Source organism: Artibeus jamaicensis, unplaced genomic scaffold (assembly GCF_021234435.1).
Source record: "Artibeus jamaicensis isolate MK-2021 breed Jamaican fruit bat unplaced genomic scaffold, CSHL_Jam_final scaffold_754, whole genome shotgun sequence".
Classification (NCBI taxonomy): Eukaryota; Metazoa; Chordata; class Mammalia; order Chiroptera; family Phyllostomidae; genus Artibeus; species Artibeus jamaicensis.
The window spans coordinates 8294151-8311391 of record NW_026522054.1 but is presented as its reverse complement, the minus strand read 5'-3'; the positions used below and the strand labels follow the sequence as shown (position 1 = coordinate 8311391).

The window sequence follows — 17241 nt, the reverse complement described above, 5'->3', positions numbered from 1 at the left end:
GTACCTGCAGGAATAACCCGGAGTCCTGGTCAACATCATGAAGCAGCACTTTGCCTGTCCTCCCTACTGGCGGCCAGCAGAGGGCAGTAGAGGCTGGTGCCCCAGCCCCGGGGCCAGGATTCTGGAGGTCAGGGACCTTGAGTCTGGCTCTAGAACACCTGAAATAAGAGGTTCCTCATGGGCCTCTTAGACAAGAAGGTGTATATATACATGCCTCCTACTCTGAGAAGGGAAGTAGCCCAGGGTGCGGCCACACCTGTTCTCAGCACTGCTCCCCTGGTGAGACCCCCAGAGAAGGCGAGACCCTCCCCCTGCACTGTCTTCGTTCCTCAAAGCCCAGCTCCGTCTGACACCAGCGTGTCGTCCTTTCCTCTTTGGGTTCCATGTAAGCGGAAAAAGACCTTCTTGGCTGTATTTCTGCATGCGATTCTCTACTTAAATGTAACGAAAATGTTCCATGTTTGAAACATTGCGACGGGTGGGCTGGCGTTTCTGGAGTCCTTGGTCCGTTCTAACTGTCCAGTGTATTTGTGTCACGTTGTCCCTGGCTTTCCCCCTCCTCTGACGTTGTCAGGGTCTGCAGGGACACCCTCGGTTTCAGTCCTGAGATGGATAATCCACAGTTTCTCTTACTGTCTTGCTAGAGGCTGGTCAGTCCTATTGGTCATTTAAAAAACTAGCTCTTGCCCTGGCTGGCATAGCTCAGTGGATTGAGCGCGGGCCTGTGAACCAGAGGATCAAGGATCGATTCCCAGTCAGGGCACATGCCTGGGTTGCAGGCCAGTTCCAGCAGGGGACACACAACAGGCAACCATACAATGATATTTCTCTCCCTCTCTCCTTCCCTTCCCCTCTAAAGATAAAGTCTTTTTTGAAAAATTAGCTCTTGCTGTGGCTGGTGTGGCTCAGTGGATTTGAGTGCTGGCCCATGAACCAAAGGGTTGTCAATTCGATTCCCAGTCAGGGCACATACCTGGGTTGCAGACCAGGTCCCAGTACAGGGCGCGTGAGGCAACCACACCTTGATGTTTCTCTCCCACTCTTTCTCCCTCCCTTCCCCTCTCTAAAAATAAGTAAAATCTTTAAAAAAATAAAATAAAAAATTAGCTCTTTGTTAAATTGGTTCTCTTCATTTTCATTTTCCCTGATTTCAGCTCTTATCTTTACTATTTCCTTGCTTCTGTTTGGGTAGCGATTACTTTGCTCTTCTTTCTCTCAAGTGTTGCGATCAGTGGGCAGATCAGTGAGCCATGTCTTCCTTCTTTTCCAGTGGGAACATTTAGCGCTGTGAATTTGCCTGTCAGCACTGACTTAGCTGCACCCCACAGAGTCTGATGGGTCATATTTTCACTTTTCTTCAGTTCAATATATGTGTTAATTTCCCACGAGTTCCTCTCAACTTCAACTGGTCCACCCAACCAAGGAGCATCGTCCAGCGAGAAATCTCTAGGACAGAACTTCACAAACCACTCTTGACACATTCGATCAGTCACAGCTCCTCCACACAGAGCACCAATCTTTATTTTTACATTTTTACCTTTCTCAAAAATGTTGCTTATTTTCTTCTATTAATATTAGAACAGCTACACAAAAATGTACTACTTTTGATAATTTTTTTGAAACTTCATGCTGATGTAACAGTTGTCACAATACAACCTATCAAAATGGTTTCAAATGAAGTTAAAGACAACAAGCACTAATAGAGCCAGCTCATGGACAAGGCCAATGGACTTTTTTGGCTGACCTTTTTTGCCAGATGAACGAAATATTGGTCAATCGACCGAAATTTCAAGTTCAAATTTCATTGAACGGACTTTTTGGCCAACAACAAACTTTCTGGCCACCAAACAAACTTTTTGGTGGATGCAACAAATTTTCTGGCCAAACAAATTTCATGTCTGAAGGATTTTCTCAGCCAAGTGAACAGACTTTCTGGCCAACTGAATTGTGGGGCCGATTCAATATAACCACATAGGTAGTTAAATGCAAAAGGAGGGAAAAGAATTACCAGGGGAAATTAAGGAAAGGAAAGTAGGAATGACTACATTTGTTTCAGATAAAGTCGACTGCAGAGCAAGACCATGACCAGAGGCAGAAAGGGGTGTTATGTTTTGATAAGGGATCGGTCCACCGAGAGAACACGACCCCAACTGTATGCCCACCACACAGACAGACTGCAAAGTACAGGAAGCAAAACCTGGTTGAACGGAAGAAAACAGACATTCCAGAAGCCGGGTGGGAGACTGAACCACCCCCAACAACTGCCCACAGAATGACAAGGGAGAAACTGGCAGAGAGAGAGGAACTCAACAAATACAAAGTATTAATACATAACACCCAATTTGAAGGGGATAATTTTAATAACCCTAGAATTTTAAAAATCACATTCATAGTTTAAAAACTCCTCCCAAGAAATCCCCAGGCCCAGAGGGTTTCACTGAAGAATTCTAAAAACGTTCGTGTAAATTCAAAAGGCTCTTAACTTGGGGCCCGGACCCCCACGCACTGAACATACACACACTCTCAGCAGGAGAGGAAAACTTCCGTGTTCTGGGAACTCTGTGCTCCATGGTCCATGCCCTGTGCTCTGCCTTGGCCCGATGTCCGGCTGTCCGTGTGGCCTCTGAGTGAGTCGAGGTGTCTTGTCCTGGACCGTCAGTCCCTCAAGTCCCTGGGGGATGGGCCCTGTGCCCATGTCGTGCAATCTGAGCTTGAGGGATACAAGTAAACCCGACATCGGGGCTTTAAACAAAGTTTGATTATGGACTTTGAAGGGGGGTCTCGCCCGTGGGGCTTCCCCAGGGGTGACAGCCGTTTTGGACAGCGGCGGACACGGCCCCCGACCAGGACAGGGCGGCCACAGGGCACCTCCTGCCGGGCAGGGTGGGGTGGCCATGGCCGGGGTGAGGTGGGTGCGGAGACTCCCTGATGCTCAGGAAACTGGAGGGCTTTTCTGCCTTACCGACGGCCGACGGGCTCAGCCCACAGCCGAGGCAGCTGCAGGCCACCCGTCAGGGGCCACCCCGTGAGGGGACCTTCCTTACACCTGGGCTCCCGGGAGCAGGCCTCACTCAGCACCTTAGACGGGGAGCTGGCTGCCCGGGGCCCCTCCTGAGTCCAGGCAGTGGCTTCAGCAAGGTCATGGCCAGTCAGCTTGGGGACAGCCACCCCCTCCCACCACTTCCTGGAGCACGGCACCAGAGTCCCGCAGCCCCTCCCCTGCAGAAGCCAGATCAGGAAAGGGCAGGCTGGCACTGGCCAGGGTGCAGGTGGGGCGCAGGTGTCTGTGGGCTGTGGACCAGGCCTTGCCGGCAGCTTGGCAGTGACTTTCCTGAGATTATCTCAGAAGCCTCTCCACACCCGCCTTTGGGCCGCATGGGTAAGACGGGGTCCAGGGTGCAGGGATCCCGTGGGGCCACTGCAGGTCCCAGGCAAACAGTCTCTGCCCTTCACACCCACTTCTCAGGATGTAAAATGGGGGTTGTCCCCCCAGTGTCTGTGCGAAGACTGAATCAGACATGGATTCCTATGAGCTCTGTGAACTAAAAGCTAGGGGTCATTCCCTCACTCGTCCAACATCTTCCGAGTTTGGGCAGTGCATCGAGCTCACTGTGCAGTAGACAAACCCAAGAGGCAGCTGAGCCGGCTTCGCAGACAAGGTGGCTGAGGCCAGGGAGCTGCACTCACACACGTCCTGGGAACTCTCCTCTCTCCTTTTTTCTTTGGTCGCACTCATGGTGGCCAGCGCTCTCCCAGGCTGGCGCTGGACGCCTGTGGAGAGGTATGGGTGTGAGCCTCCGGGACAGGCCTGGACAGGGTGGATATGAAAATAGGAGATCACAGGGGTTGGAGCACTTTAATTGGAGAATGAGCAAGACCTGGTAAAAGCATTTTTAAGAAGCAGTTCAAAGTGATGCCATGCAAATGCTTCACGGACCACTCCTTTGAAAGCACCGTTTCAAGACTTTGAGTTCCCATGCAGAGGGCCACTGCTGCCAGGGACAGACAGGTTGGGAGGGGACAGCTTCGGGGGCAAGGGAAAGATTTTGTTTCAGGTGTGGTGAGTGGAGGTGACAGTGAAGCAGCCATGGCTCCAGCCCTTCTCTTTCCTGTTCCAAACCCTCAGGTCCTCCCTGTGGCCATCAGCAGAGTCTAATAAGCCCTCTGACTTGCTCATACGGCTTTTTAAATAATAGCTGCTTTATGCAGACATAATTCACACACTATAAAACTCAATTTTTGGCCCTGGCTGGAGTGGCTCAGTGGCTTGAGTGCCAGCCTGTGAACCAAAACATCGCTGGTTCCATTCCCAGTCAGGGCACATGCTTGGGTTGTGGGCCGGGTCAGATCCCCAGTAGGGAGCGTACAAGAGGCAACCACACATTGATGTTTCTCTTTCTCCCTTCCCCTCTGTCTAAAATAAATAGCACTGGCTGGTGTAGCTCAGTGGATTGAGTGTGGGCCTGTGAACCAATGGATTGCAGCTTGATGCCCAGTCAGGGCACATGCCTGGGTTGCAGGCCAGTTCCCAGCAGGGGGCGCACGAGAGGCAACCATACATTGATATTTCTCTCCCTCTCTCCCTCCCTAACCCTCTAAGGATAAAGAAGTAAAATCTTAAAAAAATAAATAAAATATTTTTAAAAGTAAAATAAAAAGAACAAAGTGGGAAGATTGCCTCTGAGCATCAGTTCTTACAGGTCGGGAAGCGTTTCAGGACTCAGAGGATGTGGAAGCCGGTGGGGGGCCAAGGAGTGAACCGAGATGAGAAAGTGAAGTTTTAGCTGCAAACCATTCACGTCCAAGCTGCCCAGGAAAGGCCGAAAATGGACGGTTCACTTAAGGAGTTCGTTTAAGGCCATCAGTCCCTCCACTACGCCCCTGAACATCGGTGTGCAACGAACGGGAGTCCCTTTCTTGGCCTCTCGTGGTGTCCACTCTAGGGACCCCCCCACGGTCTGCCCATTCACCCTTGCTGCCCAGTGACCCCTCATGCCCCCTGACTGTGTGTGAACTCTGGAATGTGCACCTGCACACACAACACCTGCCTTCGTGACCAAGACCGTCCCCCAAACCGGGCTAAGCTGAACGCGCCGCCCGGAAAGGTGCTGCTCGAGTCACTTGTTTGGGCACAGAAGGGGAGGGACAGGCCTCCTGCCATCTCCGTGGCACCCAAATCGTGACTGAGCCTTCTCCCTCTGCCCCTTTCCCGAGTCTGGTCACCTGGACAGGCCGGAATGGAGTGACTCCCAGGCTTTAATTTTTCGGACCCTCACTGATTTATCTCCAACTGTGAGCCTCCGTCCTACCTTCGGCTCGTTCCTCCCAGAGGTAAATGTGTCTGATGATGAGCCCACCAGCCTGACGGGCGTTCACCACCAGCCTCACGCAGCTCACATCGTGCCCCACGCTCCGTGGGACGATCTCCTGATCCAGCTGCCCCTCCAGGAGGGGGCCCAGCACAGCAAAGCTGGTGCAGAACTGCGGCGTTCCCTCCGGCTCATAGCCCAGCTCCACCCGCCCCTTCTGCAGGGCGTGCTTTCCGTCCACCACGGTGCCCGTCAGCACCTGCACCCGCCGCAGGCTGGCTGGGTGGTTCAGGATGACTGTCAGGTGGCTCCCTGCGCTGACGTTGTGGGTCCAGAAGAAAGACTCATCCAGAGTATAGGCCTGCCAGGGGAAATGAACCCCCAGGACCTTCATGTCCGTGAACACGGCTCCGGGAGGATTGTGGGGGCCGCGGGGGGCCCTGTTCCTCAGGGCTCCAGCCACGTGGCTGTTGCCGGCGCCGTAGTGGGAGCCCCGGCGGTAGAAGAGGAAAGGCCTGCTGAGGACGGCGTGTTTCTGGGCCAGGAGGCTGCGGAAATGCGGGAGCAGCTGGTCCAGGGGCTTCTCCTTGTGGAAGAGGAGGAGGAAGTGGGCCAGCAGCGGGAGGTCCCTGCCGTGCAGGAGCTTGCCCAGCAAGCCCAGGTTCGAGAGCTCCATCAGCACCCACGGGGTCCTGCTCATGCTGCCCAGTCTCCGGCGGATGTGGGTGATGAAGTTGGGGGCGCAGAAGGCATCGTCCTCCAGCAACAGGAAGTAGTCAGAGAGCCCTGCAGCAAAGCTCACGAGGAAGGCATGGTCCACGTTCTGCTTGGAGCAGGTGTCCCCCCGGTAGGCCTGGTCCTCAGGGTCACCCACAGGGTAGGCATCCGGCGGAGCGTGGATCAGCACCAGCTGCCCTGCCAGGATTTGCGGGCTGAAGAGGGTTGAAATCTGGGCAGTGGTTTTTCTGAGCCGGGCAGGGTCAGAGTCGGCCAGGTGGACCAGCACCGTGAGACGCCTCTGCTCCGCCCTGGAGGAGGCTCGGAACAGGGAGACCAGTGTGTGCAGGAGGCCGCTCCGACCCGGGCCTGGCACCGAGGAGATGCCCACCGTCAGCCATCCTGGGGGGAGGCAGAATGGGCACCGTGGTGAGGGCGGGTGGTGGGGAAGGTGCTGGGGGGGTCACGGGTTGGGGCGCTCTTTGGGGCCTTCTCTCTTCCTCTCTTGTCCATCTATTTTCTCCATTGACTCTGTCTTAAGATTTATCTTATGTATATTTTAGAGACAGGAGGGGAGGGAGAAAGAGAGGGAGAGAAACATCGATGTGTGGTTGCTTCTCACGCTCCCCCACTGGGGACCTGGCCTGCATCCCAGGCGTGTGCCCTGACCGGGGACTGAACCAGCGACCCCTTGGTTCGCAGTCCAGCACTCAATCTACTGAACCACACCAGCCAGGGCTGATTCTGTGTTCTGGTGCGGGGATGTCTAGCTCCTTGCTCGTCGAAGTGGGGGCCTTATTCCAGCAATGCAGTCAGGACATTCACGAGAAATACAGAGTCGGGGCCCCTGCCTCAAACTGCCCGGAACAGGACCTGCATTTCCACAGCGTCACCAGGGGCTTCCTGTGTGTGCTTCACTTGCAAAAGGACTAAGTTTTGCGATGCCCAGTCCCCAGGGGTCCCTCTGAGTCTGCCTGGAGCCGGACTTGTCTGGCACGCACTCAAGTGCTCAGGCAGCACCGACTGTCTGTGTTTGGCCAGCTCTCCCGCAGAGCTCTCCCTGGAAGAAGATATCTCGGGGAGAGCACTTGCTCTCCAAGTCTGGAGCCCAAGGTTCTCCTCGGCCCGTTCCTGCCACTGAGTGTGTGGCCTCCAGCAGGTCCCTCCAGCCTTGAGCTTAGTTCCCAACCCAGGACACGGAGGGCGGTGGACCCTGAGACACAGGCACGGTTCTGGGCCCAGGGTTCTCAAGTCCAGTGGCTCTGCATTCCCTCCAGCAAGTGACTTAAGCGTCCTAGTGGGGAGAGGACTGTCGGCCAGGTCCAGCCATTCCCCACACAGCCCCGCCTTTCCTTCTCCCCTTCCTTCTCTCCTTCCTCGCTACCTTACTTCGGGGGAGGCCCCCGCCTCCCCTGGGGACCCCATTTCCGTCCTTGGAACTTACTCTTTCTTCGCTGCTGGACTTTTTTCATGTATTGGAAGGTGAGATTCTGCCAGTCTTCTCGTGGTCTTGGGTCCTTCCTTCTGCCGCCACTGTCCTGAGGCATTGACAAAGCAAAACATGCCTTCCCTTTCAGGACAAGAACAAGGTTTAGCCCTAGGAGCTTCCAGAAACTTCTCCAGGGAAAGAGGGGAAGTGGATCACTCTCCACGGGTGAGCACATTCTTGGGACGTCTGACCACTGGCCAAAGGACCCAGAGCTCAAGCCGTGCGTGTCTCTCTCTCACCTTAATACATACGGGGAAGGATGCAACTTCTTCGTGGACCAGCGGGTCCAGGTCCACCCCACTCCCTCTGGAGCTTTCTGCTCTCAGGTGAACGGGGCAGGCACGGCTGAGGGGCTGCCTGTCCACACCCTGCCCACCCTAGGGCTCAGTCCCCACGCGGAGAGCAACGGTTGCTACTTGGCCTTTGATAGACATCACGGGATCATCTTCAATTTCTCTGGAGACTTTCAAAGTGATGAAGAGCCACAGGAGCCCGAGGGCCACCAAGGTGAGGAGGCCGTGCCTGATGGAGCACCGCATGCTGCCTGGGCTGGACATGGCTCCTGCAGCAGAAAGCGGCCTGAGGCTGAAGGCCGCCCCCACCTGGTGCACGTCTCCACTTCCCGTGTCCCCCGGAAGCCTTCCCCCAACCCGTCCCCCCAGCCTACTCTCCTCTGTGTCACTGTTCCCCTCAGGGCGGGTGGGCTGGGTGGGGGGCACCTGACAGGATGGCACAGAGCTCTTCTCACCCCAGGAGGAGCTGCCCCGTCCCTCCGCTGATACTCTCGATGGCTCCGTGGGGAGACTGCACTTTCCCACGACGCCTCCTTCCCCAAACGGGGTGCCGCCCGGGGCTCAGGGACGCGGCCACTTATCTCGGAGAACAGATGGTCTCCACCCAGCCCGCTTTTGCAAACAAAAGTGGAACTGTTAAAATAGAAGAACTCGAAGGGTTGCTAAGTGCTAAGGAATTGGGTGGCTTTTTAATGAATGGTATCGTTCATTTATTCCAATTTTTAATGTTATTCACAGACCTTGATTAGGACGTGATTCCACGCTGAGTAAAAAAGTCTTTTCCTGGAGGGTGGGGCTGTGGGACTGCAGGCTCACTAAGCCTCAAAGGCCCGCGGGGGGGGGGGGGGGCCTTTCCCTCTGTGTTCCCGCTGTTTCTGAGTGAGCAGAGGAAAGCCTTTCATTTGCTTGTCGCCAGCTCTCGATTCTTACCCCAGGACATGGAGGAAATCCCAGGCAGGAATCTCTCTGTTCCCGGGGCTGTGACGTTCTCTGATCTCTCCATTGTCTTTCTTCCTCCCTCCCTTCCCTTCTTTGTAGATTTTATTTATTTATTTTTAGAGAGAGGGGAAGGGAGGGAGAAGGAGAGAAACTTCAATGTGTGGTTGCCTCTCATGTGCCCCCTACTAGGGACCTAGTCTGCAACCCAGTCATGTGGCCTGACTAGGAATCAAACTGGCGACCCTTTGGTTCACAGGCCAGTGCTCAGTCCACTGAGCCACACCAGCGAGGGCCAATCTCCTCATTATCATTGGTGACTACCAGTTGAGCATTTTGGTGGAGGTTAACAGGCTTCCCTCCCTTAACCGTTTAGCTTTTCGGTGGGAGTTATACCAATAATCCTTATGTTGGTAGCAGGATTTCACAGATTAAACTTTTCTTACCTGGTTTCCTTACCCCGGGACTTTTGGTCAGAGGTGACTCAGACACAAACCCCTGCACGTGGAACAAATTGGCTTCTCTGCTCCAGAAATGCGTGGATACAGACGCTGAGCGAAAAGGCTCTCCAGCAAGTCTGCGGCTCTGTGCCCCTCCGCCTCCTTCCCCAGTCCCTCTGGGAGCCCGCTGCCTCTCAGCCCTCAGACTGCACCACTTCTGGAGGGGGCTAGAGGCAGACAGACCCAGGAGTGGGTGCTGAGGACCGGTCCCTGTGCAGGGCCGCAGGGCTGGGAGGCCCAGAAAAGCACACCGGGGCCTCCCAGGTCTCCGCCCGTGAGCTGAGCTGCCTCTGTGATGTGATGTGACTTTTGTGAGCTCCCCACCTGCCTGTCGTCAGAGGTGCGCCCGGGCAGGCCCTGCCCAGGGCGACGGCTCAGTCGCTCACTGTGATGCGGCCGGAGGAGCAGCCCCAGTATCTTCAGGGCAGAGAGATGAGAGCCAGCTGGCAGCCGCGGAGTGGAGCCCAGCTCGCACTCCCCACCTTCTTATTCTTCCCCGCAGGCAGGGAACCTCTTCTCCTCTTGCAGTGCTCATCCCTCCTCCAATTCAGGCTCTCTCCGATTTCGCCCCATTCCTCTGCGACCCTAACCCAGCAGAACTCCTTGGAGAGGTGTCTTAGTTAGTGAGTCCCTGTTCGCGTACATTCCCTCTCCTCCTCTCACTGGCCTCTCTGCACCTTTCACGCGGCCGACTTCTGCCTCCTTGGAGCCCTTTCCTGCCCGACAGCCATCACCTGCCACACAGGCCGTCCTTCCCTGGCGGGCTCGCTTCCTCCTCCACACCCTCCCGGGGAGCCCTCACCCAGTCCTGCAGCCTTAAGGGCTTCTGTACCGGGCAGTGTGTGGGTTTGTCTAGGTGCTCGCCCGGTGCACAGACTGCTGGCTCCCAGCTGACCCATCTCCAGCCCTGACCCGAGCCTGAGATCTGGGTTCCTCGACTAGGCTGCTCGACATCTGCTCTCAGATGAGCCAGGGGGACTCAACCTTAACAGAGAGAAAGTGGAAGGACGGCTTCCGCCTCCAAGTCTCTTCCTCTCATACTCCCCCACCTCAGGAAAGAGTGCTGCCGCCGGCTGGTTCCCCAGCCCAGAAGCCTGCCCCTGACGTCTCTTTCCCTCCACACTCCAGTCTACTTGGTCCTGTTACCTTTTCCTCCAAATGCATCCAAGGGGGGCCTTCCCTCACGGTCTCACTGTGACGGCGTGGTCCCCGGGGCCATCACCTCCTGCCTGGACCAGTGCACTGCTCCCCCCCCACCACCATTCTAATGGCCCCTCCCCTCCCCCCCTTGTTAGCCTGCAGTCCATCTCCACGGGGCAGTCAGAGACCTTTTAAAATTGTGAGTCAGATGGTGTCCCTTCTACCTACGAGTTTCTGATGGCTTTCCTTTTTGCAAGCAGGAAAAATCCCGATTCCTGACCGTGTCTGAGGAGGTCCTTTCTGGAGTAGTCCTGTCTACCTCTGACTTGACCCCCCTCCCACCCTGGCTTTTGGGGGAGGGGTCACCCCTTGGATGGAGCAAGCTGTTTCTGGGCTCAGGTCTTTGCACACAATGACTCTTTTAGAATTTTCTCCTGTAGACTTTCCAGTCGCCGCCTCCCTCCAAGCCTCAGCCTGAGCTCTGCAGCCCCTTTTCTACGTCAGCGCACCTCTCGCAGTCTCCCCGGCCCCCCCCCCCCCCCCGTGGTCTGGCAGCCATGCTGTCTTCCTCAGTGTCTGTTTCTATCCTGCATGTACGTGCGGATGGTGTGTTCCGACCCACTGGACCGGAATGTAAGCCCCTGAGGGGCAGGGCTTTGGTTCAGTGCTGCATCCACAGCTTGGTGCAGGGTTCCTGGCCCGGAGGGTGTGCTCAGCCAGTGTTGTTAGCTCACCCCAGGAATCGTAAGGGCACCATCTCTTCCTCGAGGTGCAGGAGCAGTGGGGAGGACCCGTCAGCCTGCAGAGAAGGGGTTGCTGGCTCGTGGTTTGGACTGTGGACTCAGCCAGGCTGGGCCAGAGTCAGATTCTGCTGAGCTGACTGACCACGTGGCCTCTTTGAACCCCAGTTCCTCCCTCACGTTGAGGGGTCCATTTCCCTTTATTCCTGAGCTCCCGCCCAAATTTTTACTTTTGGATTCTTACACAGACGTTCAGCACTTTCGGTAAATTTCTGAATCTTAGCATTGGATTCCCACTCATCTGAGGGCTTTAGAGGACACAAAAAGCAGAGGAGGGCGTGTGGGAAGGTCTGAGCCCGCCTCCCCCTGTGACTCTGTGCTACCCTGGCTGCGGGCTCCAGATGTTGCTGGAAGTCCCAATTGTCCTTTGAGCCCCGGGGAGGGGGTGGGGCAGGAGCTCACCCCCCTACACCAGCACTGTTCCAAAGAGACATCTCTGCTACCGCCTCTTTGCTAACCACGACCCTTCAGAAGGTGGCAAGGTCATCACCCCGCCAAACTCTCCAGGGACGTATCTCTGCACGGAACACAGTTTGGCCACAAGCATGTTTGTTTGGCCCACACACAGTTTTTTAAAAAAATCAACTGAAGATCAAACATTTAAAAATTAGGAGAGCCTTGGCTGGTGTGGCTCGGTGGACTGAGTGCCATTCTGGGACGCCAGTTTGATTCCCAGTCAGGTTCCCAGCTGGGGGCGTGAGAGAGGTACCCACTCATTGCTGTTTCTCTCCCTTCCTTCCACTCTAAAAATAAATAAACAAAGCCTTTAAAATTACGGGAGATCGTACGAAAACCTCAACCTTGGCTTCTCTTGAAAAATGGCAGCTCTCAGCCACCCTGGCCTGCTCAGTGATAGCCCCAGGGGCTGGACACACCCTTTGGCTGACTTCAGTCACTGAAGTCTGCGCCCTTCGGGCATCTGAGTCTTTGACCCCTGCTCTGAGCCCGGTTCTGGGAGACTGTGCTGGATCCCGGTCTCCTGTGGCACCTCCAGGGGATGAGGAGTTCAAAAGATGGGGCCCAGAGGGACCCCTGGGGTGGGACAGCAGTGGGCGGAGGTAGGAGGAAGGTGGACAGAAGAATGCAGACAAGCGATGAATAAACAGTGGAAAACAAACTGAAGAGATAAGAGACTCTGACGGGTTTTGTGCAGGATTAGACTGGGTTCTGGAGGACTTCCAGGAGACGGGTGTGGCCACAGTGCAGAGCAGAAGGGTACGGAGTAGGGAAAACTGACGCCCCAGCTGGATCTTGAAAGCTGCCCAATGGCAGGAAGAGCTGGCCTCGGAGCAACTTTTTTCCAATTGAAGGTCACAAAGTGTTTATAGGTTACAAACTCAGCTTCGTGGGTATCAACCGGCATCGCTAGGGGCAAGTGCTGTCTTGTAAAACTGTTGGTACTAGAAGTCAGTCAAACAAGTGTGAACCCACGGTGGAGAGTGGACACCCGTGAACAGGTTAAGGGGCAAACGGTGATGACGTCCGGGACTGGGTTTCTGTGGTGTCCCATCTCCTCAGTGTTAGGGAAGTCGCTTGGTATTTGGGGTCATGTGACCAGAGGCTCTAGGCTCACCATTCTAGTTTCAGCTCTGTGCTGATCTGTGTCACTTTGGCTGGTTAACCTTTCTAAGCCTCAGTTTCTCCATCTGAAAAAAGGATGACAAATCCGCCTACTTCACCAGCCCTTTTGTGTGCGTGTGTGGGGTGTTTTTTTTTTTTTTTGAGATTTTTATATTTAGAGGAGAAAGGAAGGAAAGAGGGAGAGAAATATCAATGTATGGTTGCTTATCATGCGTCCCCTGCTGGGAACTGGCCTGCAACCCAGCCATGTGCCCTGATTGGGAATCGAACTGTGGTTGTTTGTTTCTCAGGCCCGTGCTCAATCCACTGAGCTATACCAGCCAGGGCCTTCACCAGCCCTGTTTTTATTCCGGATTGCACAGCATTTCCGGCTGCTCCCTGACAGGGGAGAGAAGAAAGGGAATCAGCATTTAGGTTTTCATGTATCGAACAGGGGGTGCAACATAGTTTGTGTGAACACTGTGGACTTCAAGAGAGCTTGGTACACTCCTAGAGCTGTGTGAAGTTACGGTATCATTTGTGTAGGGAAGACTTTGATCCTCCACACGGAGGATTCCAACCTTTCCAACTGTCCAAGGCCAGGGAGCATGCAGAGTGGGGCCCCTCAGTCCAGAGGCCTCATGGGGGCGCTGGTGGCAGCTGCAGGATGATCAGGGAACAAGAGTTTCACTCCGCCTCTCAGCTGCTCAAGGTTGGGACCTGCAAAGTGGCCCAACCTGAATAGGAGGCAGCACCGGAGGCCCTGGTGGGGGTAATCTGCCCCTCCCTACCCTCTGGGCAGGGCGGGAGCACCGAACCACCCACCTGGTATCTGTTGAAGGCTCCCTGGGGAGGGGTGGCCCACACCCAGGCCCACTGAGGCCCCAAATCCTGGATCCCCTTGGGCTGAGTCAGCAGAGAAGGGGTCCCCGGACTGGAGAAGAGGAGGAAGGGGAAGGAGGAAATGAACTTAGTTACCAAGTGACTTCCCTGGATCCAGACCCAGCTTCCCAGGGACAGAAGCCCAGAAACAAGAGCCTTTGTCACCATGTGAGCCGATCTGCAGGGCAGCCCCAGCGGCTGGGGTGGGGCAGAGCCCAGTGCACAGAAGCCCGACACAGGAGACCAGTTCTGCAGACGAGAAGGGGTAGCTGGTCTCAGGGTCATGAGCAGGGGAGGGCAATGGGGGAGGATGGTTCCTCCCACTGCTGGTGCCCCCATTCCCACGTGTTGATCTGCTGTGTGATCTCTTCCACTTCGCTGTGGAACCAGATTCTTCTCCTGTCCGGCCCCAGACTACATTCTCAGCCAGTGGGAGCCACAGACACTCAAGGCCACTCCTCTCCCCCTCAACAAATATTTGTGGAGCTTCTACTCCGTGCCTGGTGCCAGGGTTAGAGCCCACTACTCCTTCCCTCCAGCAGCTTAAATCTGGTCCGGCGGGCGTGTGCAGGGAAGGGACAGGGAAAGAACACAAATATCGAGAAGTCACGGCAGGGCACAACAGACGAAGCAGGGAGGCCAAAAAGGCTGCGGCTCCTCGTGAGATCGCAAGGTCTGGGGATCTCCACGGTGGGCATGACACCAGACATCGTGGGGCACCAGAGCGGGAGGGGGGGGAGCGGTGGTGGTGGTGGAGGGGAGCGAGATGATGGCATTGAACTGGGATGGACTGAGGCTGATGGGAGGCCTGAGCACTGGGCAGAGTAAGGAGAAGGAGAGAACCAGCAGTTTCCACCGGGCTGGGTGGGGACATGGTGTCAGAGGTCCGCAGCACCAGGAAGGCGCAGACCGGAGGTCCGGGCAGATGGGAGCCCAGGAAAGCAGCAGGAGGCCGCAGGGGAACGTGTGCGGGGGGAGGGGGAGGCCCTACACGTGCGCTACGTGCTGTGCGAGCAACTCCTCCCCCTCTCCGGCAGTTGGAAGCCGGGCCCGCCCCCATCCATCCCCGAGCGCAATTCCAGCGGAGCGCGGGGACTGCGAGCGGAGCAAGCCACCCTCTATCCCGGAGCCTCGTCCCTAGCGGTGGGCCGGGGCGGAAGTCGCACCCCGAAGCCTGGAAACCTCAGCGACCGAAAGGCACTCAGACAGCGTCCCTCACAGGGGGGCGGACCTGGGGGCGCAGGCGGGGGGTGGGTTGGGAAGGCTGGGGCCCAGCGGGCCGGATGAGGATTAAGACCCCTAGGAGTGTGTCCAGAGGATCCTGGCTGCGCTGATGGGGCGGTTAGGGGACGGTGGGGCGGGGTGTCAGGAGTAAGGAGGGGCTCTTGGAGACGTGGCACTCAGAGAGGGGCTGGTTTCTCCCAGGCCGTCCGGGTTCCAGCCCTGCTTTCCGCCAGGAGCCCGAACCCGACCCGGTCCAGGCCTCACGCCCAGCGGTCCGGGACCCCTAGCCCGGGACCAGCAGGCTAGGGTGGCGGGTCCGGCCTCCGGGGTATCCCGCGGCCGGGACCAGACAATGCGGTCGGGCCCCGCCCCCGAGGCCGTGCGGCCAATCCGCGCCCGCGGCCGGGCTCTTTAAAAAAAGAAGACCCGGCTCGGCGGTGTCAGCTGGTAGATCCCTCCGCCATGTAAACATGCATCATAAAGGGCGGAGGCGTCGCCTCCCAGAGCAGTCCCCGCGGGATCCGCTCCCGGCGTCGGGGACCGCCCCCTCTACGTCACCAGTGCTGCTTCACCTGGGAGCTTCAGTCTTTTCGATTACGGACACCGCCGGAAACACAGGCCATCCGGCGCTGGGGAGGTGTTCCGAGGAGTGTCCGTGGCACCCCAGTTAGGGAACACTCCTGATCCGTGTGCGCCCAAAACTTCCCTGCAGGCCAGGCCTGCCTGGCTCGGAGGACGCCGGTGTGAAGTGCGGGCTAGGCTCTTAGGTCGGGAACTCGGCTCCAGCAAGACCCTCAACAGCACAGCCCGCCTGCGACCTAGGGCTGCAGGATGGTTTTTCTGCTCTACGTTTTGTTAAGGAAAAGGGTCAGCTACTCAGCAAAGTGGAAAGTTTTTGCAGCCCACTCTTCTGTGCCCACTGCACCCCCCAGATCCCACACTCTCACTTCACAACACCTCGCTGTGCCTCACATCTTCTGCCCTACACTGGGGACTGTTGGTCGTCCCTTGGCTTCAGTCGCCATGGCAGTGGGCTCGGAGAGCTAAGGAAAGGGCTGCCTTCTCCAAGGACCCTCTGAACTCTTGAAGGGCCAAGGACTTCTGGGAAGGTTATTGATGAGCCCTCTCCCACTAACAGAAGCATCCGTGAGGAACAGCAGAGCTAGCTTGCAACCAGTCCTTCCAGGGCTTTGGCTGCTTCCTGGGTAAAAGAAGTCTTTTCAGTATGAAGTCCTACCTTCTGAATTTCCTCGCTCCCCTTTTCTGGGGCAGGACACTACATGCCCCTCTCTTCCCCCCCAAAACTGTCTAAAAGGGTTCAGATGTCTTAAAGTTACTTAACCTCTTTGTGCCTCATGGCCTGTTCTGCAAAACTGGCACAACGGCAGTTCCTGCCCAACAAGAGGGTTGTTCGATGAGCTAATACATTAACATAAGCAAAGCATTTCTTCCACAGTGAGCATCAGACAAAAAAGCTATTTATTCTAAATACAAATACATGTTGGAAACCCCCAGATTCACACTTCCAGGTCTGATGTCTCTCCTTCAGCCTGCTGGATCTCTCCAACCGTCCCAAAGAGCCCTCCCAGTCCACGCGCCAGGAAGGGAGCACCTTGCGTCCCTCCCTTGGACTCTTGCTCATAAATCTAATACCTGGCAATGCCAACCACCCACCCGCCCGCACTCAGGCCTGTATCCCAGGCTCCTGATTCATCATGATGCTTCATTATCACTCCCCGAGTCATCGCCATGTCTTCATCTACATTTGCCTCCCTTCCCCCTAATGAATAGCACCACGGCCTAGCTTTAGGAGTGTTTCTCCCGCTCAGTCTCACCCTCACATTGCTGGTGGACCCCTTTCTCTGCAACACCATCACCTCCCATCAGTAGAGGCTGCATTCCTTAACTGCGTGGACTGGGGCCAATCGCTCCATCAACCCGTGCCTCACAGGCCTCCTCTGTGCAATAAAAATAGGGGACCTGCCTGCCCGGGCTGCTGCGTAGGTTACACGATTAATCACGCAAGCTCTTAGGACTGTGCCTAGGACATGCGAGTGGTCCACGTTAGCCGGGTATAAACGTCCTATGACCGTTTTCTCGTCTCGGTGCTGTAACTACGGGGAACTGGTGCCTCCGGCCCCTCGGGTCCCCTGGGGTGCACTTTCCCAGCGAGACGTACCACCGCGCGCGACACCCCGGGCGATTTGCCACCCGAGGCCCCCTCCTCCACGAGAGGTGGCTCGCGGAGGGCTGGACTCGGGGCCCGCAGTAAACGGTCGGGGAAGGCCGGCTCGCGCGGCAGCAGGGTCCAGGATAGCTGCGCGCAGGCCCGCCCGCGGTTCCGGGGCGGTGGGTGGGGGCGGGGCGGGACTCCTTTTCCTTCCGCGGAAG

At 56.4% G+C, this 17241-nt stretch overlaps 1 protein-coding gene across 1 annotated transcript; it reads right to left on the bottom strand.

Annotated features, from left to right (window-relative positions):
• Positions 1–1501: 1501 nt before the first annotated feature.
• Positions 1502–8335, bottom strand: LOC119060828 (alpha-1,3-mannosyl-glycoprotein 4-beta-N-acetylglucosaminyltransferase-like protein MGAT4E). Its single transcript, XM_053659516.1, has 5 exons — positions 8264–8335; positions 7932–8077; positions 7471–7564; positions 5310–6428; positions 1502–3771 (listed from the first exon to the last, which is right to left on the bottom strand). Exons 2-5 carry the CDS (start codon positions 8070–8072, stop codon positions 3557–3559), a joined length of 1569 nt encoding a protein of 522 aa, XP_053515491.1. The 5' UTR covers positions 8073–8077; positions 8264–8335; the 3' UTR covers positions 1502–3556.
• Between the last annotated feature and the right edge of the window lie 8906 nt (positions 8336–17241).